The sequence below is a fragment of the Rana temporaria genome, chromosome 9 (genome assembly GCF_905171775.1).
Source record: "Rana temporaria chromosome 9, aRanTem1.1, whole genome shotgun sequence".
NCBI lineage: Eukaryota > Metazoa > Chordata > Amphibia > Anura > Ranidae > Rana > Rana temporaria.
Window position 1 is genome coordinate 124,654,456 of NC_053497.1, and position 23,308 is coordinate 124,677,763.

The 23,308-nt window shown below is 45.1% G+C and overlaps 1 protein-coding gene across 1 annotated transcript in view; it reads right to left on the minus strand.

Moving 5' to 3' along the window:
• Positions 1-23,308, minus strand: part of TTF1 (transcription termination factor 1) — an 80,168-nt gene that overhangs the window by 39,856 nt on the left and 17,004 nt on the right. Inside the window, exons 4-5 of the mRNA XM_040324418.1 lie at positions 22,239-22,405; positions 4,105-4,290 (exon numbers count right to left, since the gene is read on the minus strand). Of these exons, the coding sequence (XP_040180352.1) occupies positions 4,105-4,290; positions 22,239-22,405 (353 nt within the window). The remainder of the gene's footprint in view (positions 1-4,104; positions 4,291-22,238; positions 22,406-23,308) is intronic.

The window sequence follows — 23,308 nt, forward strand, 5'->3', positions numbered from 1 at the left end:
GCAGGGCACATGAGCCTCTGCCCATAGAAGAATCAAGCTCACCTCTCTCTGAGCGGCTTGACTCCTGGTTCCCCCTTGGTGATTTATGTGTGCCACGGCCGTGGCATTGTCTGATTGAATTCTCACCGGGAACCCCTGCAATTTTGACGTCCAAGCCCTGAGGGCTAGTCGAGCAGCTCTGAGCTCCAAGATGTTGATGGGCAACTGCTTCTCTGGCTTTGCCCAAGTACCTTGGCGAGTGCAACCATCCAAAATTGCTCCCCAGCCCGTCAGGCTGGCGTCTGTGGTCACTATCTTCCAAGCCACTGGGCTGAAAGACCTCCCCTTCAGTAGATTCTGAGGGTCTAACCACCAACACAGACTTTGTCGGACTCTTGATGAGAGCGGCAACGGGATATCCAAGGCCTGTGGCCTTCTGCTCCATGCTGACAGGATGGCTGCCTGTAGGATGCGAGTGTGGCTCTGGGCGTATGGTACCGCCTCGAATGTGGCCACCATCTTGCCTAGTAACCTCATACATAGGCGAATAGTCGGTTCTTTCTTGCTTAGAACCAGTAGGATTAATTCCTTGATGGCTTTTACCTTCCTCAGAGGTAGGAACACTCCTTGTTGTTCTGTGTCTAATCTCATGCCGAGATATTCCAACTGCTTTGTGGGCTGGAAAGCTGACTTTTCTCGATTTAGGACCCAGCCGAACCTCTCGAGGTATTGGACCGTGAGGGCCACTGCTCGCTCCAAGCCGGGAGACGAGTGATCTATGACTAGGAGGTCGTCCAGGTATGCTAGGATCGTGACCCCTTGGATCCTTAGTTTGGCTAGGATTGGAGCTAGGACCTTCGTGAACACCCGGGGGGCCGTAGCCAACCCGAAGGGAAGCGCCACGAATTGGAAGTGACGCGAAGCCACCATGAAGCGTAGATATCTTTGATGTGGCTGATAAATTGGAACATGAAGGTAGGCATCCTTTATGTCTATGGACGCCATGAAGTCGTCCTTCTGGAGTGTGGCAGCTGCTGACCGCACGGATTCCATCCGAAATGAGCGGATCTTTAGATATGCATTTACCATCTTTAGGTCCAAAATTGGCCTGACATCTCCATTGGATTTTGGGATGATGAATAGGTTGGAGTAGAAACCCAGCCCCTGTTCCAGGACTGGTACCTCTACTATTACTTCCTGGGAAAGTAGATGATCTAATGCCGATCTTAATGCGGCTCCCTTTTCCGGATCGTTTGGAATCCTCGACTTCTGGAAATGAGGAGGAGGAAACCTTAGGAAATCTAATTTGTAGCCTGTGGCCACGGAAGACCGTACCCACTCGTCGGGAATGCTGGCTTCCCAAATCTCTGAAAAGAGTCGCAGCCTTCCCCCCACCTTCGTGGGTGGGGGCGCCCCTTCATAAGGTTGGCTTGGGGGCTGGTCTTGCTGGTTTGCGAAACCACTGCCTTTTGCCTCTAACAGCCTGTCCTTGTGATCTGCTGTTGAAGCCGAAGTTTGCTTTTGCAGGAGGCCGTCGATACTGCTTGGCATTAGAGGGCCCCTGCCCAGGGGAATACTGTCGTTTAAACGCAGGTCCCTGAACCTTCTTCTTAGTTGGCAAGAGAGTACTCTTGCCGTTTGAAATGGTCTGAATGTATTTATCTAGGTCTTCTCCGAAGAGTCGTCCTCCATGGAAGGGGAACCCTACCAGGAGCTTCTTGCATGGGGGCTCAGCCTCCCAGCTTTTTAACCATAAGAGTCTTCTCATATGGATAAGGGATAACGATAAACGTGACGCTTGCTGGATAGAATCCTTGATTGCGTCTACCGTAAAACATATGGCCTTAGGGACATCCGAAAATTTTTCTGCCTGCTGGGCCGGAATAAGTTTAAGCATCTGCTTAAATTGATCCGATAATGCTTGAGCGACCCCAATCGCAGCCACAGCTAGCTGTACTACTGCCCCTGCAGTAGTGAAGGAGTTCTTAAGTAGTGCTTCCAAGCGCTTATCAACTGGATCCTTGAACACCTGTATGTTTTCTACAGGGCATGTTAACGATCTGAGATGAGATGGCTGCGTCCACTGCAGGAGTAGCCCATCTTTTGGAAAATTTTTCTTCCATAGGATATAGGACAGAGAACCTTTTAGGTGGTAAGAAGATCTTATCTGGCTTGTTCCAATCTTGGAACAAAATTCCCTCTAATAGAGGATGGATCGGAAACACAGCATTGCTTTGAGGCGCCCTCAGTGAGCCCAAAGCTGAAACCGTCGATACCTGGAGATCTGGTACTGGCAAGTTGAATGTCCTATGGACCAAGTCCGACAATCCTTGAATCCACCAGCTCTCCCTCAGGGAGACTGCCCCAGACTCCTCTGTATCCGGGTCTTCGATCCCTGAACCTACTTGGTCCGTGTCCAAGAGGTCGTCCAATTCCCCTGAGGAAAGGACCTCCTCTTCTGAGGGTCCGCGCTCGGGCGACGGAGATCTATTCCGCTTACTGCCCCGCATAGCTGCGGATATCATTTTTCCCATGCTTTTCTGCATCTCTTTTAAAGAGGTGAGTAATACCTCCTCCGTGACCATCTTAGGGTTGGACTGACCCGCGTCAGCTCCAGCCCCAGATCCCGATGGCCCCAAGGCTCCCTGTAGGGAAAACAGCGGCATACCATGGTACAATACCGAGGTACACCTGCTACCTATTGGTATTTGGAACTATAAAAGTTAATTGTCCAAACACCTGTTTGGGGGATAAAAAAATGCTTCCTCTCCCCTAGATGACTTTTTTTTTTTTTTTTTTTTTTTTTTTCGTTTTTGTTTCAAATCCAGGAAAGAAAAAACATTCTGTCCCCCTGAGTAGTATTGCAAAGAAAAACTATGAGATGGAAAAGAAACAGCCTATTTCTAGGCTTGACAAAACAGTCCTCTGAAGACTGCAATATCCTTTCTGGCCACTGTGTGTCCTCGGCGCCCCGTGCTGCCGCTCTGGTCTTTCTCCTCAGTTCCAAAGTATTGATGGAACAAACAAGGAAGGGCCGCCCCTTCCTTTAAGCCACTGACCCGCCCTTCCCCCCCAGCAACCTCAAACAGGAAATGCCCCTCCCGACAGGGGGAGGGGGGGGGGATTTTGGGAGGAAGGGACCTCTCTGTTCCAGCAAACTGCAGCCTGCAGCCTGGAACCATGAGGAGGCCAGCGTTTTGCGTGCTTGCAGGCTCTGAGGAGGAAGACTGAATGGAGCATCGCCTGGAGGCCTGCAGGTAAGCAAAGCTCTCTGACACACACATATATTTTTATATAACACAGGCCCCACTCAATGCTTTTCCAACACTACAAGGGAGGTCACATCTTATGGGGAATAATACATAGAGAGCCATCCTATCTTTATGATATGTGACTAGTTTGCCAGATGCAGTGCATAACTTTAGGCATGTCCCCTGTGACCCCCCAGAAAAAAACCTGCTAAGAACCAAGTTCCGCAAGTTTTCCCCTCACTTACCTGCTCCATGCCGCAGGACTTTGCCAAGCAAGAGGCCCAATCTTCCCCCATCTCCGTGGGGATGTCTAGACCTTCAGGCCCTGGGTTCCTATGAAGGATCCACTGTCCTGGGCCCATATAGCACCCTGGCAACAGAAAACTTTAGGTACCCAAAGGTTTCTAAGTTCTGGGCCCAGGGTCCAGCTCTCTAAAAAGAAAAGCATTATGGGCTATACCCCAAGGGTTTGGGGTCCGGTTACTGACCACTTTAGCGCTGAGGCTTTTTTGGACAGAACCGGTAGCTCACCTAATCCCAAGGATGCGGAGGCAAGCTAAACCATGACTAACACCTAAGACACTGGCGTAAAAACTGAGGTACTCCTCCTATGGGAGGGGGTTATATAGGGAGGGGCATTTCCTGTTTGAGATTGCCAGTGTCTACACCTGAAGGTACTCCATATAACCCATATAGTAATGAATGCCGCTCTGTGTCCCGTGATGTACGATAAAGAAATATATATATATATATATATACACACACACACACACGTTGATTATACCTTGCCTTTCCATCTATTATGCAAGGTGCACAGTAATCATGGCTATAACTCACACAATTGTCATGAAAACATATATTATACATAGATTACCGATTCGTTGCCGAAAGTGGAACTTTTTCTTTAACTTTTCGATCATGCTCTTCTCCTCTGGAAACCTATAACTGTGAAAGAGCAGCTCGCCTGACTCCAACCCTGTTAATTTCATGAAGGCTTCTACATTATTTTTGATCAGTTCATCTTCTGTGCTGTCAAATCTTCCAGTTTCAAACTTAATTCCTAAATGAAAAGATACACATTAATGCTTATCTCTTTAAAGAGACGCTGCCATGAGACCGAACATTCTTAAAGTGAGGGTAACAATGGCATTATTTTTCATTTTTAAATCCATAATGGCTTTTCATTAAATCATGACTTTGTTTTTTTTGCCTTCTAACATCCCCCATAAGCTCCCAAAGCTTTCTTTTCCCCCCTCATCTCCATTTGATTGAAATAAGCAGTGCGCATTAGTTGTGGTCATGTGCACACTACAAATCATAGTCCATAGACTTTAGCTGGGAGTGAAAGAGAGAGGACGGCTACGTTCTAACATACAGTGGGACCATCCTGACATTTTTGTAAATATTTTATCTTTTCATGTGACAACACTGAAGAAATTACATTTTGCTACAATGTAAAGTAGTGAGTGTACAGCTTGTATAACCCCTCAAAATAACACACAGCCATTAATGTCTAAACCACTGGCAACAAAAGAGAGTACACCCCTAAGTTAAAATGTCCAAATTGGGCCCAAAGTGTCAATATTTTGTGTGGCCACCATTCTTTTCCAGTACTGCACGGAGCTGGTGGATATTAGAGACCTTGCCTCCACCTTCCATTTGAGGATGCGCAATAGAGTTTAGGTCTGGAGACATACTTGGCCAGTATGTCATCACCTTTACTCTCCGCTTCTTTAGCAAGGCAGTGGTTGTCTTGGAGGTGTGTTTGGGGTCGTTATGTTGAAATACTACCCTGCGGCCCAGTCTCCGAAGGGAGGGGATAATGCTCTGCTTCAGTATGTCACAGTACATGTTGGCATTCATGGTGCTCTCAATGAACTGTAGCTCCTCAGTGCCGGCAGCACTCAGGCAGCCCCAGACCATGACACTCCCACCACCATGCTTGACTGTAGACAAGACACACTTGTGTGTAATATATATATATATATATATATATATATATATATATATATATATATATATATATATATATATATATATGTGTGTAATATATATATATATATATATATATATATATATATATATATTAGGGGTCTTGAAAATGATCGCCGCATCTATGCATCGCAATTATACCCTTCCCGATTCTGCATCAATGCGGTATTTAGCGATAATCGATTGTGAATGACATCATTGCGGCCCCTACCCCGGCACAGCAATGTCTTTGCTGGCATGACATGCCGCCGATCGGCTGGCTGCGCCTGGTGCTGTCCCCTTCTCAACGGACACAATGTAGCCTCGTTGCTGCCCCCACCCACGCTCTCCCCCTCCTCTGGGATTTGTAGCTCTGGACAGTGACACTGGTCACCTCCCCGATGGGCGGCGCCGAGCCGCACGGGGAGCTGAGACAGAGACACAGATCACTGCAGCTGTTTTAACATCCGTGGGATGAGGCATAAAGTCGGCTTCTGGAAACGAGCTGCGAGGATAGGAGGGGGGGATGGGAGTGCTCCGGAGGTGAGAGATCAGCCTGTCAAGCTTGATATATGGGCGAGTGTATAGAGGTGGCACACCCCCCCCCCCCTCCTTACCTGCTGCAGCTATCCTGTGTGTGTGTACTGTGTGCCTAACACATTGGGGGCTGCTCAATCTCTTTTACTATGTAATTTCGTCCTGTGATTTCCCCATCACCTCTCCCCTCTGGATCTACTGATCTGCAAAGTATATTTCTTGCTGATTAGTGCAGTGACGTTGACCTGTTTACTATCCAAGTTGCTGCCAAAAGACTTAATAGGTTTGTTAAAGTGATACTAAAGGGCATCATTTTTTCTTAACCGGTTAACACCCGCCGCATGTATATGTACGTCCACAGAAAGGCACGTACAGGCATATGGGCGTACATGTACGTCCCTGCCTTTCCGCGGGTCCGATCGGGACCCCCCCCCCCGGGAAACATGCGGCGGTCGGTAACCCGCGGGGAGCGATCCGGGACGAGGCTATTCGTTTCTAGCCGCCCCCTCGCGATGGCTCCCCGGAGCTGAAGAACGGGGAGAGCCGTATGTAAACACGGCTTCCCCGTGCTTCACTGTGGCAGCGCATCGACCGAATGATCCCTTTTATAGGGAGACTAACGATGACGTCAGTCCTACAGCCACACCCCCTTACAGTTGTAAACACACACTAGGTGAACCCTAACTCCTTCAGCGCCCCCTGTGGTTAACTCCCAAACTGCAACTGTCATTTTCACAATAAACAATGCAATTTAAATGCATTTTTTGTTGTGAAAATGACAATGGTCCCAAAAATGTGTCAAAATTGTCCGAAGTGTCTGCCATAATGTCGCAATCACGAAAAAAATCGCTGATCGCCGCCATTAGTAGCAAAAAAAAAAAATAATAATAAAACTATCCCCTATTTTGTAAACGCTATAAATTTTGCGCAAACCAATCGATAAAACGCTTATTGCGATTTTTTTTAACCATAAATAGGTAGAAGAATACGTATCAGCCTAAACTGAGGGGGAAAAAACGTTTTATATGTTTTTGGGGGATATTTATTATAGCAAAAAGTAAAAAATATTGCATTTTTTTCAAAATTGTCGCTCTATTTTTGTTTATAGCGCAAAAAACAACAACCGCAGAGGTGATCAAATACCACCAAAAGAAAGCTCTATTTGTGGGAAAAAAAAGGACGTCAATTTTGTTTGGGAGCCACGTCGCACGACCACGCAATTGTCTGTTAAAGCGACGCAGTGCCGAATCGCAAAAACTGGCCTGGGCATCTTCTGTAGCATGTCCGCAGTCTCGGATCATCTTCTGTAGCATGTCCGCAGTCTCTGATCATCTTCTGTAGCATGTCCGCAGTCTCTGATCATCTTCTGTAGCATGTCCGCAGTCTCTGATCATCTTCTGTAGCATGTCCGCAGTCTCTGATCATCTTCTGTAGCATGTCCGCAGTCTCTGATCATCTTCTGTAGCATGTCCGCAGTCTCTGATCATCTTCTGTAGCATGTCCGCAGTCTCTGATCATCTTCTGTAGCATGTCCGCAGTCTCTGATCATCTTCTGTAGCATGTCCGCAGTCTCTGATCATCTTCTGTAGCATGTCCGCAGTCTCTGATCACCTTCTGTAGCATGTCTGCAGTCTCTGATCATCTCTTGTATCATGTCTGCAGTCTCTGATTATCTCCTCTGTATTTTGGGGGGAGAGCCTGTTGCTCCTTTAAGTTGTTGTCTGCTGTGCTTAGACTTTGCTACATGCAGGGAGTGTTTTCTTTTTTTAAAGAACGGATAGAAAAAAAAAAAATGGAGTTCTCCTGACTGCTTGAATTTGTTTGATGAAAACCATGCGCACTTACGATGTAATCGCGATATCGAATCGTTGACATGATAATCGTAATCGAATCGTGAGACCAGTGAAGATGCGCATCTCTAATTTATATATATATATATATATATATATATATATATATATATATATATATATATATATATATATATATACACACACACACACACACACACACACATTTTATATATATATATATATATATATATATATATATATATATATATATATATATATATATATATATATATATATATATATATATATATATAATTTATATATTTAGGGCTGCGCATCTTCACCGGTCTCACGATTCGATGCGATTACGATTATCAAGTCCACGATTCGATTCGGCGATGCATCATGATTGCAGCCCAAGTGCGCATGGCTCTCCCCCCAAAATACTAAAGGAGATGATCAGAGACTGCAGACATAGTACAGGAGATGATCAGAGACTGCAGACATAGTACAGGAGATGATCAGAGACTGCAGACATAGTACAGGAGATGATCAGAGACTGCAGACATAGTACAGGAGATGATCAGAGACTGCAGACATAGTACAGGGAGATGATCAGAGACTGCAGACATAGTACAGGGAGATGATCAGAGACTGCAGACATAGTACAGGAGATGATCAGAAACTGCAGACATAGTACAGGAGATGATCAGAAACTGCAGACATAGTACAGGGAGATGATCAGAGACTGCAGACATAGTACAGGGAGATGATCAGAGACTGCAGACATAGTACAGGGAGATGATCAGAGACTGCAGACATAGTACAGTAGATGATCAGAGACTGCAGACATAGTACAGGAGACGATCAGAGACTGCAGACATAGTACAGTAGACGATCAGAGACTGCAGACATGGCCTATATTTCTCCTCCATACAGCCCAGTCCCTGCAGTGACAATGACTTATCACAGGTGACACATCAGATTCCACTACATGCCCGTACCCCCCCTGTGTCCCCGGATAACAGCACCCCCTCCTCCTCTGTACTTGCATGCTGTTCTGCACACACAGGATGATTGGAGGGAACAATGAGGAAAATACATGATTTTGCCTGTGCATTTTCAGTGTGTTTTTATGTACTGCCATTGTCATCAATACGCCCTTTAAAAATGCACAGATGACAATGAACCCTCAATAAAAATATCAGTACAGCGAGGACTACCGTGTTATTTATTTTCTATTACAATTGACACATTTCCAAGTCCTCGCTGATATTTTTTATTGAGGGTTCATTGTCATCTGTTCATTTTTAAAGGGTGTAAATAGGGTGAAACTCCCCTTTAAAAAGTGCACAGGAATACACACATGGCTGCTGGGGGGGGGGGGGGGGGGGGGGCAGGACTCAGGGATTAGATTCCACAACTGACAGCCCTGCTGAAATTTCTCTGACTCTTTGCACATTCCAGCACACTAGGAGTTAACACAGTGGAATGTCAGCACAGCCAGAGCAGTGTAAGGCCCCGTACACACGACAGAGGAACTCGACGTGCTTGGCACGTCGAGTTCCTCGTCGAGTTTTGGGATGAAGCCGCCGAGGAGCTCGGCGGGCCGCCTTCTCCCATAGAACAACGCGGACAACGAGAAAATAGAGAACATGTTCTCTATTTTCTCGTCGAGTTCCTCGGCGGCTCCATCGAGCCAAAACTGTACAGACGACAGAGTTTCTCGGCAGAATCCGGGTTTTGACCGAGTTTCTCGGTGAATTCTGCCGAGAAACTCTGTCGTGTGTACGAGGCCTAAGAGTCAGACTGCTGATAAAATACCTGTGATAATAAATGCTGTTATAGCCACTTCTGTAATGTGCTTTTGAAAACATATGCAGAATCATACCTCATGTCTCCGTGTGTATATAACTGTATTCTATTCCCCTCATGTGACTCCATGCTCGGACCTGCCTCTCATCTCCCCTGATGTCCGTTCTCAGCCCTGCCCATCGTCTATAGCTAAAGTAACAGATCACAAGAGAGGCGGGCGGGGCTGACATCAGAAGAGACTTTGAGACGAGGGATGTGAGAGGACAGAGGAAGAGAGAGGCGGGCCGGGCCATGGAGTCACATGATCGCATGTACAGTTACTACACACGGAGCTACGAGGTATGAATCTACATATATTTAAAAAAAGCACACACAACGCCGGCCACTTAATATATTACAACGCGCATTCATTACAAAAAAAAGCATTTTAAAAGACCTGCTCGGAGCGATCTCCCGGGAGGGGCGGGGCAAGTCGGGATGACGTCACCCGACATCGATTATTGGGGTCACATGCATCGATGCCGAATCGGGGGGCCCCGAATCGCGATGCAACGATTATATTCAACACCCCTAATATATATATATATATATTACACACATACACACACACAAAGGGGAAAAAGGTATTTGGATCTCCTGCTGATTTTGTACATTTGCCCACTGACAAACAGAAAAATGCATTTAAAAAAAGTTATACATCGATTTGCATTTTAATGAGTGAAATAAGTATTTGATCCCCTTCGCAAAACATGACTTGGTACTTGGTGGCAAAACCCTTGTTGGCAATCACAGAGGTCAGAAGTTTCTTGTAGTCGGCCACCAGTTTTGCACACAACTCGAACCTTCAGCTCCCACCACATATGTTCTTTGGGATTAAGGTCTGGAGACTGGCTGGACCACCCCAGGACCTTAATGTGCTTCTTCTTGAGCCACTCCTTTGTTGCCTTTGCAGTGTGCTTTGGGTCATTGGCATACTGTAAAACCCATCCACAACCCATTTTCAATATCCTGACTAAGGGAAGGAGGTTCACACCCAAGACTTTATGGTACATGGCCCCGTCCATCATCCCTTTAACGTGAAGTTGCCCTGTCCCCTTAGCAGAAAGCCTCCACTCCCCAAAGCATAATATTTACCACCGCCATGTTTGACGATGTGAATAGTGTTCTTGGGGTCAAAGGTAGCCTCGCTCCTCCATCAAACACAGCAAGTTAAGTTGTTGCCAAAGAGCTTGATTTTGGTCTCACCTGACCACAACACTTTCACCCAGTTCTCCTCTGAATTATTGAGATGTTCATTAGCAAACTACTTTCTTGAGCAGAGGGACCTTGTGGGCACTGCAGGATTTCAGTCCTTCGCTGCATAGTGTGTTACCTATTGTTTTCTTTGTGATATCTTACACTGAGCCCCAGACTGAGGGAGACTGACAGTTATTTTGTGTTTCTTCCATTTGTAAATAATCGCACCAACTGTTGTCACCCTCCCACCAAGCTGCTTGGCGGTGGTCTTGTAGCCCATTCCAGCCATGGTGTAGAGATTGGGGGCCAGATCCACAACCAGCGGGCGCAACGTAACTTTTGTGATTTAAGTTACACCGCCGCAAATTGCCCAAGTTAGTGCCCGATCCACAAAGCACTTACCTGGAAATTTGCGGCGGTGTATCCTAAATCAGTCCGGCGCAAGGTGGGCCAATTCAAATGGGGCGAGTCCCATTTAAATTAGGCGCGCTCCCGCACCGACGTACTGCGCATGCTCCCGACGCCATTTTCCCGACGTGCTTTGCGTTACGTTGCGCCGAGTTTTGAGAATCGCGACGGGTAAAAAAAAGAGATGCGGCAGGAAAAAAAAATTTTTTTTTTAAAAATTTGACAGCGACACGGGAAAGACAGGTATACTTTTACATGGTGTACTAACTTTACACTTTGTAAAAGCAGCCCTATCTTTGCGATGGCAAACACTTACGGCGACTTCACGAAGGGAAAAACCTTTGTGGATCTCCGTAAGTGCTAATTTGCATACCCGACGCTGGTTTACGACAAGAAATGCCCCCCAGCGGCGGCCGCGGTACTGCATCCTAAGATCCGACAGTGTAAAACTATTACACCTGTCGGATCTTAGGGATATCTATGCGTAACTGATTCTATGAATCAGCCGCATAGATAGAAACAGAGATACGACGGCGTATCAGCAGATACGCCGTCGTAACCCTTTTATGGATTTGGCCCTGGAATCTGATTGATTGCTTATATGGACAGGTGTCTATACAAGTAACAAGCTGAGATGAGCAGCACTCCCTTAAGGCCTGATTCACACCTATGCATTTTTAGTGCTTTTTGCATTTTGCAGATTTGCACTACCGTCCATTTAACATGGTTTCCTATGGAACACGTTCTGTAGTGCAAATCTGCAAAATAAAAAAAGCACTAAAACTGCATAGCTGTGAATCCAGCCTAAGAGAGTGCTCCTAAACTCAGCTTGTTACCTGTATAGAAGACACCTGGGAGCCAGAAATCTTGCTGATTGATAGGGGGATCAAATACTTATTTCACTCATTAAAATGCAGATCAATTTATAACTTTTTTGAAATGCGTTTTTCTGGATATTTGTTGTTATTCTGTCTGTCTCTCAATTAAAATAAACCTATCATTAAAATTATAGACGGATCCTTTCTCTGTCAGTGTGAAAATGTACGTACAAAATCAGCAGGGGGATCAAATACTTTTTCCCCTCACCATGTATGTACGTACAATGCTTTGAAAAAGTATTTGCCCCCTTCCTGATTTTTTATTTTTTTTTGCATATTTCTCACACTTAACCACTTTCAGACCTGCGCACGACGATGTACGTCCATTTTTTAAAGATTGATATCTCGGTAACGGCAGCAGCTGCTGCCACAACCGAGGTATCAATCTTTAGTGTGCGCGGTCTGGTAAACGATAACGGCGGTCTCCGCCGCGAGATCGCCGTTATCGGTGGCGGGAGAGGGGCCCCCCCTCCCGCCGCTTACCGGAGCCGTCGGTAGCGGCGGAGGCGATCGGGACCGTTCGGCAGCTGAGCGGGGACGCGACTGAAGGAAAAATCTCCTTCGTCCGTCCCCATAGCTCTGCTGGGCGGAAGTGACGTCAAAACGTCAGTCCCGCCCAGCCTCTTAAAGAGACAATTTTTTTTTTTTTGTCATTTGAAAAAAAATGACATTTCCAAATGTTTTATTTTTTTTTTGCATTTAAGCCCAAATATGAGATCTCAGGTCTTTTTGACCCCAGATCTCATATTTAAGAGGACCTGTCATGCTTTTTTCTATTACAAGGGATGTTTACATTCCTTGTAATAGGAATAAAAGTGATAAATTTTTTTTTTTTCAGTGTAAAAAGTAATAAAATAAATAAAAATAAATAAGAAAAAAAAAAAAAAAATTTTTTAAAGCGCCCCGTCCCGACGAGCTCGCGCGCAGAAGCGAACGCATACGCGAGTAGCGCCCGCTAATGAAAACGGTGTTCAAATCACACAAGTGAGGTATCGCCGCGATCGTTAGAGCGAGAGCAATAATTCTAGCCCTAGAGCTACTCTGTAGCTCAAAAAATGCAACCTCTAGAATTTTTTAAACATCGCCTATCGAGATTTTTAAGGGTAAAAGTTTGACGCCATGCCACGAGTGGGCGCAATTTTTAAGCGTGACATGTTGGGTATCATTTTACTCGGCGTAACATTATCTTTCACAATATATAAAAAAATTGGGCCAAATTTATTGTGGTCTTATTTTTGAATTAAAAAAAGTGAATTTTTTTGAAAAAAAGTGCACTTGTAAGACCGCTGCGCAAATACGGTGTGACAAAAAGTATTGCAATGACCACTATTTTATTCTCTAGGGTGTTAGAAAATATATATATATAATGTTTGGGGGTTTTAAGTAATTTTCTAGCAGAAAAAATAGGATTTTTATAACAGCTTACCTGTAAAATCCTTTTCTTGGAGTACATCACGGGACACAGAGTCCCCACCCCTCTTGTTTGGGGATATTGGGACACTTATTGCTTGGGACAAAAACTGAGGTGCTCCCAGTATGGGAGGGGTTATATAGGGAGGGAACTTCCTGTTCTAATTGATTACACCAGTGTCCAGCACCTGATGGTGGAATATAACCCAGATAGTAATGATTAAGACTCTGTGTCCCGTGATGTACTCCAAGAAAAGGATTTTACAGGTAAGCTGTTATAAAAATCCTATTTTCTTTATCGTACATCACGGGACACAGAGTCTTAATCATTACTATCTGGGATGTCCTAAAGCAATGCTTACTGAGGGGAGGGAGACACCAACAATGCAGACTGCCATCAGACACGAGGAATTCTAATGCTGCCTGCCGCATATTGTGCCAACAAAAAAAGGCTGCATCCTCCTGCCGTCTTATGTTCACTTGATAGGATTTAGTGAACGTAATAACCTGATGAATCAACATTTGACAATAGTTGATTTAGACGCTGCCTGCCCCTTGCTGGGGCCTCCTGGTAGCGCACTAACATCAGTCTTCCGTATCCGAGCAGCCGCTTCAGATAGGTCTTGACCTCTCTTACTATAACGAGAGAGCGCATAGCCATTTTAATAGCCGATCTGAACACTGCCCGCCCCATCTAGGGGATTTCTGGCAACAAAATGTTAGGTTTCTATATCTGAAGCCTTCAGATAGATCTTTAACTGCTTATATCTTTATTAAGAGAAAGCAATAACCTCTCCTTCCGCGGATCAAGGTCCTGAAAAAAAAGGAAAAGGAAGGCAAGAATATCTTAATTCAAATGAACACTGGATCCTTCTAGCCAATAAGGTTGGGTGAGTATTTAACATCACCCTTCTTGTACAAATAATTAAGTATGGCTCTATACAAAGAAAGTTGCCAATACTCTCTTGCGGAGGCAGCCGCAACCAAGAACACCAATTTCCTCTTTAGAAGGATAAAGGGAAATATTTATGGTGCATCAGCCCAAGGTGCTGACTGTAAGCCAGCATACTGGATCCAATCCTCCGAGCACAAGGGCACCTTAACTGGCGGACTTATACCCGTCACCCCTTGTATAACGGCCCAGATCAAGAGTGTGCCGAGATCGGACCCTTGATGGAACTTAAGGACAGTTCCATCTCTTTTCCAATGTAGAAAGGTAAGAATTTTACCTAGGACCTACTACCAAGGATTCCACCCCTTGGTTTCACACCAGGAATATGGGCCTTCCATATCCTAGGATATCTGGTTCTGGAGGCCAGCTGTCCTGTATGAATCAAGGTAACTGCCGCTGATTCTGTACGCCCCGATCCTCAAGAATGCAGGCTATAACAGCCAGACCATTAATACCCATGTATGCAAGACAGGATGTAACCCTGCAAAGCAGGCCTGGACAAGCTGTAAGGGACCCTGGGTCCTCTACGATCAGTTCTGCTGTCCCTGCGCAGTAAGGTTGTATGGGCTATGCTGGAGCAATTAAGCCAGCTTCCGTTCTCTTCTGATGTAGCATGGAAGCCACGAAGGTTGCGGCCCTGGGGGGAGATAACACATAAACCAGCGACAACTGGGCCCCCAGGGTCACTAAAAAATCTGTCCCGCATGCGGGTGGATCCTTTGGCCTTGACACAAAGTTGTTCAATCCCTTGTTGAACCTGGACGTCAACACTCTATGTGCAGGGTAACGTTTCTGTGACATTTGGTCAGAAAAAAGTCGGGGTGTAGAGGCCAATCTCCCGGACCCGATTGTTGATGGCTTCAGCGAATCGCCTGCCAATCTAGCATTCCATGAAATGACAATTGACAAAAGGCAAGGCACAAGCTCTTCTCTGGTAACCAAAGTAAACCACTAGAGAGGCATAGTCAGATTGTATTCAGACAGAGCAACCCTGTAACCTAAACGTTCAGGTCCTTAAGCCGGATGCTCCATCCGTAGCTCTAGAAAGCTAGCAGATAAGGCTCCCTAGGAGCTTGACCACCTTCCCTGTGCCGTGGTCTCTTCCAGGCCTGGATTCTATCCCTAGAGGCCAGTCCTCGCAACCTGCTCCCAGGTAACGGGTATGAAGGATATTCCCTTCTGCCAATCATTCAGTTAAGAACCCTAAACTGAAATTCCAGCATATCCCTGGGACAAGACTCCTAGGATAATGCTAAGTTAGGATCCACTCGTTCCAGGCCGACAGAGCAAAGTTTATATCAGCCTTGAATAAAACTGAGCATAGGGAACTGTGTTTGAATAAAGACAGCATATTCCCTCTAGACTGGGATCCCAACCCAGGAGTTCCAGATAATTAATCATGCTGGACTCCCCTAGGCCCAGCCATGCTACTGACTGATCTGTCAGCACGGGTTTGCCTCGGAATGACATTACTGCTAAACTGTGGGCCTTTAGCCCTGCTAGAGGCGGGCCCTAGCAGCCTTGTAAATAAACACACCTGCAAATAGCTCCCCCTATGTGCATGTGGCAACCTTTAAAGCCATATGCCTCTATGGAAGCGTGTGTTCATAGAAGCTTGAGTTCATAAGAATATGTTTTCCGCAAATACACAAAAAAGGGGGCGTGCTGTATACACGCATGCATATAGCATGTGAGTTATGAACAAGCATCCTGCAAGCAAGTATGCGCCTATGTAAGGCCAAGGAATCCTGTATAATTAAGGAAACCTAATTATAATGCCTCCTAAGTCAAACTCTAGGCAACATGCATTCTTATGCGATTCAGCAAATTTTCATGCGATCCAACATCTATGCATCTTAAGCACTCCTGTGCGGACAAGTACCCTTGTGGGACCAAGGATTCTTGTATGATCGAGCACCACTGTGCGATCCAGCAATTTTATGCAATTCAGCCTTTTAATGCGATTTTTGGCATTTTTGCGGACACAACCTCTCTGTGTGACCAAATATGCCTGAGTAATCCAGGACTCGGGTGATCAGATAACCATGTGTGAACCCGCATCTTTATGCACTCCAGCATCTTTATGCGATTTCAGACCTTTTTGTGGAAAAAAGCCTCTCTGTGTGACCAAATATCCTTGGGTAATCAAGGATTGTGGTTTGTCAGGTAAACCTGTGTGATTCCGCATTTCTATGCACTCCAGCATCTTTATGCGATTTTAGGCATTCCTGTGGAAACAAGCCTCTCTGTGTGACCAAATAGCCTTGGGTAATCAAGGATTCGGGTTATCAGGTAACCATGTGTGATCCCGCATCTTTATGCGATTTCAGGCACTCCTGTATAAAACAAGCCTCTCCGTACGACCAAATATCCTTGGATAATCAAGGACTCGGGTTATCAGATAACCATGTGTGATGTCGCATCCTTAAGCCCTTAAGCATTTCCATGCGATTTTAGACATGCCTATGGAAACAAGTCTCTCTGTTTGACCTAAATAACCTTGGGTAATCAAGGACCTGGTTTATCAGGTAACCATGTGTGATCCCGCATCTTTATGCACTTAAGCATCTTTATGCGATTTTAGGCATTCCTGTGGAAACAAGCCTCTCTGTGTGACCTAAATAACCTTGGGTAATCAAGGACCTGGGTTATCAAGTAACCATGTGAGATCCCGCATCTTTATGCACTTAAGCATTTTCATGCGATTTTAGGCATTCCTGTGGAAACAAGCCTCTCTGTTTGACCTAAATAACTTTGGGTAATCAAGGACCTGGTTTATCAGGTAACCATGTGTGCTCCCGCATCTTTATGCACTTAAGCATCTTTATGCGATTTTAGGCATTCCTGTGGAAACAAGCCTCTCTGTGTGACCTAAATAACCTTGGGTAATCAAGGACCTGGGTTATCAAGTAACCATGTGAGATCCCGCATCTTTATGCACTTAAGCATTTTTATGCGATTTTAGGCACTTTGCTGTGATTAAACACCCTTATGTGAACATATAAAATCATACGAACAAAATAACATGTCTCTTTATGTGATCAACAATAAAACATGCTTCGTTACCGGTTTTTACCCCACATGCATTTTGAACATTCCAAACTCATGTACTTCATGCAAACATGTGGACTGTAAAGAGGCAGTTATGCTCTGCAGATGTGCGTCTCCGCGAACCTGCAACGTTAGCCATGTGCACAGCAGCAAATGTGCACCCCCCCTGTTGTGCATTCGGTTAGCCTGAAGCCAACACCAGGATAAGGACTTTAAAGAGACAGAGGCTCTCTAGGCTAAGTGAAGTTATATGCAGCTTGGATCTCTGAAAAGACTGCAGCTGCAACCAGAGCTTTTGGGGCTTCTGATAGTTTTCTCCTCATTAACACCTGTTATCTGACAGTGAACCTTCATCCTCAGGTCTTTCAATCCCTTGTTTGAGGATTTAGAGCAGGGAAAGGGACACACCCTGTTTTCTGCGTGTGAGGCTGCTGTGAATATAGCAGTTAACCTCTTATAGACCTATACATGCAATGCAACAAAACATATGCAGAGTGCTGCAATGTTGGGGGAGGCTCACGCCTGACAGGGCTGATAGCCAATTATGTGAGCTATCTTAAGTCTCTACAGGGGAGCATAGTATCATGCAAGCATGATAAAAAGGGGCCACCAGATTTAGGTGGTGATACCCCTTCCTACCCCTGAACCCTCTTTTACGGGGAGACAAAAGAGTCCTAAGCAAAAAGCAGAGGAACTTTAACCCTGGTGCATCAACAGCTGAACTTAGTCTAGCAAATAATGCTTGCTAACACAGCTAGATGCCGAGTAGGTGTCTTAAATGAATCTTAGACACTGGTGAAAAAACTGAGGTGCTCCCAGTATGGGAGGGGTTATATAGGGAGGGAACTTCCTGTTCTAATTGATTACACCAGTGTCCAGCACCTGATGGTGGAATATAACCCAGATAGTAATGATTAAGACTCTGTGTCCCGTGATGTACGATAAAGAAAACTGTTTTAGTCTTGCAAACACCAAATCTGAAAAACACCTAAGGTCTGGAAGTGGTTAAATAATTCAGATCAAACTCATTTTAATAATACACAAAGATAACCCGAGTAAATCCAAGATGCAGTTATTATTTCATTATTTCACATTATTTCATTAAGGCCCTGTACACACGATCAGTCAAAACTGATGAAAAACGGACTGAAGTTCAGTTTCATCAGTCCAAACCGACCGTGTGTATGGCCCATCGGACTGTTGTCCTTCAGTCCAAAGTTTTAGGCCTTGTACACACGATCAGTCCAAACTGATGAAAATGGACTGAAGGCTGAGGTCTGATGTGTCTACACACCATCAGTTCAAAATCCGATCGAGTCCAACTCGGTGACGTAAAACACAACGACGTGCTGAAAAAAACGAAGTTCAATGCTTCCAAGCATGCGTCGACTTGATTCTGAGCATGCGCAGATTTTGAACCGATGCTTTTGCATACTAACCATCGGTTTTGACTGATCGGTCAGGCGTCCATCAGTCCGATTTTAAAGAAAGTTTTAAAACTTTGGTCTGAAGGACCAAAGTCTGATGGGCCATACACACGGTAGGTTTGGACTGATGAAACTGAACTTCAGTCCATTTTCATCAGTTTGGACTGATCGTGTGTACAGGGCCTCAGAACTTGCTTTAAAATCAGACTGATGGACGGATGACCGATCGGTCAAAGCCGATGGTTAGTACGCAAAAGCATCGGTTCAAAACCCGCGCATGCTCAGAATCAAGTCGACGCATGCTTGGAAGCATTGAACTTCGTTTTTTCCAGCACGTCGTTGTGTTTTACGTCACCGCGTTGGACTCGATCGGTTTTTGAACTGATGGTGTGTACGCACATCAGACCATCAGTCCGTTTTCATCAGTTTGAACTGATCGTGTGTACAAGGCCTAAGGGGAAAAAACTGCCTGGCCCTATGTGAAAAAGTAATTGCCCCCTCCCATGCTGTATCATGAATGAACTGCAATTAACCACGATTTTTTGGAAAGCAGAGTTAAATTTCACTTGCCACACCCAGGCCTGATTACTGCCAGACCTGTTGAATCAAGAAATCACATAACTCGCTGTTTTGGAGAAAAGTCAAGTAGAAAATTCATTTCATTTAACAATAATAAAAAAAAAAAAAAGCTGAGCAGAGGAGGAGGTGTTCATGCAAGGGAGACGTCACATTCTGCCCTCTCACACTTCACAGACTACAATTCCCATCATGCCAAGTGAATTGTAGTGTATGTGGGTTGGTAAATACCCACTTGTACTTGTGAATGCCAATACTTCACTCACACAGTGACAAGCCGAGTTGGAGCTGACAAATTCCCTCAAACTGTTTAACCCCATACATGCTGGGCAACCACACAGGCAGGGGGTGGAGATCTCACTAGTGACATTAAAAGGGCAATGACAGCCCAGACATCAGTGATTGTCATTAACGCTGCTGATCATCTGCGCAGCTGTACAGATTTGACCCCATAGCTGCTGGGCAGTGAGCCTGTGGCCAATAGGTAACAGTTGCCAGATAGTTAACATGGGCGATCCGCTGGGCGGACTCCACTTTGGTCTGTGGGGGATCAGTCCGCTGATCCGGTGGATGACAGGTCCGTCTCTGCTCACTGTGCCGAGACAGACCTGCCAGAGTCCGGCTCTCCTCTATGGGGAGATCGGATTAAAACAGACTGCCTGTGTTTTCATCTGATCGATGGAAAGTAGGGTCTCCACCTGTCTGGATCGGATAGCAGCGGACATGTCACCACTGACATCCGCCGCTCCATAGGAGTGAATGGAGGCTCTGATCAGGTCCACCCGAAAACGGACAGGCAGACCTGATCGGAAACCCAGTGTAAAGGGGCCTAAAATAGTTGGTGCTTTTAGTAGTAAAATGTAAAAGGTCAGCTTCCATGTGTTATTTCCAACGCTTAAATTAACAAGCTGAGATTAGAAGCAGACTGGCTACCATGCGCAGCTGCACCAGATTCTGTGTGCTTCAGTTTTAGTAAATCTCCCTCACAAAGGGCTTTTGGAAGACAGTTCCAGGGGCATGTCTATCAAGCGGAACTGAGCAGCTACCCCCCTTTACTAGTGTGGTAGTTTTCATAGGGAGTAATACAATTAGATTCTCGCTACAGAAACAGGGAAAGATAAATTAAGGCTTGGGCATGATCTAGATGGGGGGACATTTGGTTAATGCCTGGGCATATCTTTTAATGTATCAAAGACTCCACTGTTTAACCCCTTCATCTCTGGAAGGTTTACTCCCCTTCATGACCAGGCCATTTTTTTTGCAATACGGCTTTGCGTTACTTTAACCAATTCCAGACCGTCTACTTACTGCGGCAGGGCAGCCCGGCTGTGCGAAACAATGTACCTGTATGTTGTGTCTTCTTCTGGGGTGGTGACTTGCTTCCGATGTGATTGGATACAGCAGGAGCCAACCAGCGGGTCCGGCGGATGCGATGTCTACCAGGACCCTCCAATCGTTGACAGGAGAGGAGAAGCAGAACAGCGTCTGCATATGTAAACAAGGCAAACTGCCGTTTTGTCAGAGAGGAAGCAGAAACACAGGATCCGTACATCCCCATCACAGAATGGTGGTCTGCCTTGTTTACATAGGCAGACCTGCAGTTCTGCCTGTCCCTTCGGACATCACGTCAGCTGGATCCGCTGATTGGCTCCTGCTCTGTCCAATCACAGCGGGTCGCCGGCAGCACGCCCCCCCAGACCCAGAATTGCCAGATCGTGTACCAAGTATACGTGTACGGTGCAGTCTGCAGGCAGTTAAAGCAGGGCTCGACAAATCCCGGTCGCCAGGTCGACTAGAAATAGGGTCCTGGCGACTTGGCTTGGAAGGGGGGGCAAAAAAAAAAAAAAAAAACATCTTTTTTTTTTTTGTGAGCTGGTGGTGAGCCGTTGGTATTACAAGTTATTACCACCAGATGTGTAAGCTGGCGCCATCTGGTGGTGGCCGTTGGTATTACAAGTTAAGCATTACAAGTTAAACAGCAATTCTAATGTAATTTTTCACTATTTTCACTGCCATCTTCTTCCCTCTAATTAGAACCCCCAAACATTATATATATTTTTTATCCTAACACCCTAGAGAATAAAATGGCGATCGTTGCAATACTTTCTGTAACGCCGTATTTGCGCAGCGGTCTTACAAGCGCACTTTTTTGGGAAAAAAATTACACTTTTTTTAATTAAAAAATAAGACAACAGTAAAGTTATCCCCTTTTTTTTTATATTATGAAAGATAATGTTATGCCGAGTAAATTAATACCCAACATGTCACGCTTCAAAATGGGCGTTGTTTAAAAAATTCTACAGGTTGCATGTTTTGAGTTACAGAGGAGGTCTATTGCTAGAATTATTGCTCTCGCTCTACCAATCGCGGCAATACCTCACATGTGTGGTTTGAACACCGTTTACATATGTGGGCGCTGCTCAAGTATGTGTTCGCTTCTGCGCGCAAGCTCGTCGGGACGGGGCGCGCTTTCTGGCTCCTAACTTTTTTAGCTGGCTCCTAGATTCCAAGCAAATTTGTCAACCCCTGGGTTAAAGAATATGTTACCCCAACAGTTCATATTCCTGATATGTGGCTGCTGTACCATGTACTTGTATGAGAAAGTATCCTGTTCTCTTTGTATTGTGTCCTTTATGTGAAATCCCTGGTGGTCAGTTCTCTAGCTGTGTTGGGAACTCGGCCTACTCTCCTCCAATGGTCAAACATGTCCTGACACCCCCCCGGAAGATCAGTGTACTGCCGTTTCTCCTCTCCCCAACTCTTATGCAGCTGAAAACACAGGCAATGCGATCACTTATTAAAAAAATATATATATTTAATTTTTCCCTCCTTTTTTATATCAATACACAAATGTATTACCTTTCATTTCCATTTGAAACAGAATGGATTGTTTTACAAGGTGATCGTTTACAATCACTTTAAGCTAATCTTGCCCTGTTTCCGCACCAACATACCTCTTTCTTTGGCTTCTTTGACTCTGTGCAGTTCATAGGAAATTAAGTCTTCGACAGTCCTCCCTGCCCTAGATCTTATCTTGGGGAAATACTCCTCCAGCAGAGCAAGGTCTCTTGCAGGTATGGTACAGAGGATATCATTGGCCGAACATACCCGTCGTTTAGGCCTTTGAAAACAAACAAAAAAAAAAGTGTTGCTATTACAAAAAGTTTACTTAAATTGTGATCAAGACTGAAGTCGTAGACAGGCCAGCACAGAATTCACAAGCCAGAAGGTCCAACTTATGAGTCAGCAGGCGGTCTAAAGGAGGGAAAACTTTTTCCAGACACTCACAGAAAAGATAGTTTTTCCATTAAAGTGATAATAAACCATTATATACACCCAATAAAATGACTAGCCTCAGGCAATATGCAGAGATGAAACAAATCCACCTACACCCAAGTTGTACCGGTTTATCTAAAGCCCTATCTCCTCAAGAGCCAAAATATATACATAACAGGCTATTTTTAAGCTTCCAGAAGCTTGATTCAATCCCCCTCATCCACAAATTCGAGGTGGATGGGGGAATCCTCCCCACAGAACTATTGTATTCAGACAGGCAAAAGACTTCCCCGCTGCCAGAATACAATGACCAGTGCTGCCGTCACAAAATCGAGTGGTAAAAACCTGACCGGGGGGGGGGGGCTGGATGGGGTAGTTTGTCCTGTCCCTGCTAAACCAGCCAAGTTTAGACGCATGTATGTCCAGCTTAAGTACTATAGACTGAGGGAAGTACATACTGAAGGAGGATATGCTTTGTTCATTTTTCATTTCAGGGGTTTACAACCACTATAACAGCCCTCATTTTTTTTTATAATAGACCACTATAGCAAAACATATTCTATTCTATCCTGGTTACTGTATTCTTTTTTTTTTTTTTTTTTTTTTTATAATACCTGTAATGGTTATATTTAGCATATATATTTTAATTCACAAGCCTTTATTTATGGTTTAAAGGAGTTCTCTGAGCTAAAACTTTTAACCCCCGCTGTGCCCGGGCTGTAAAACTATACAAAATAAACCTTCACTT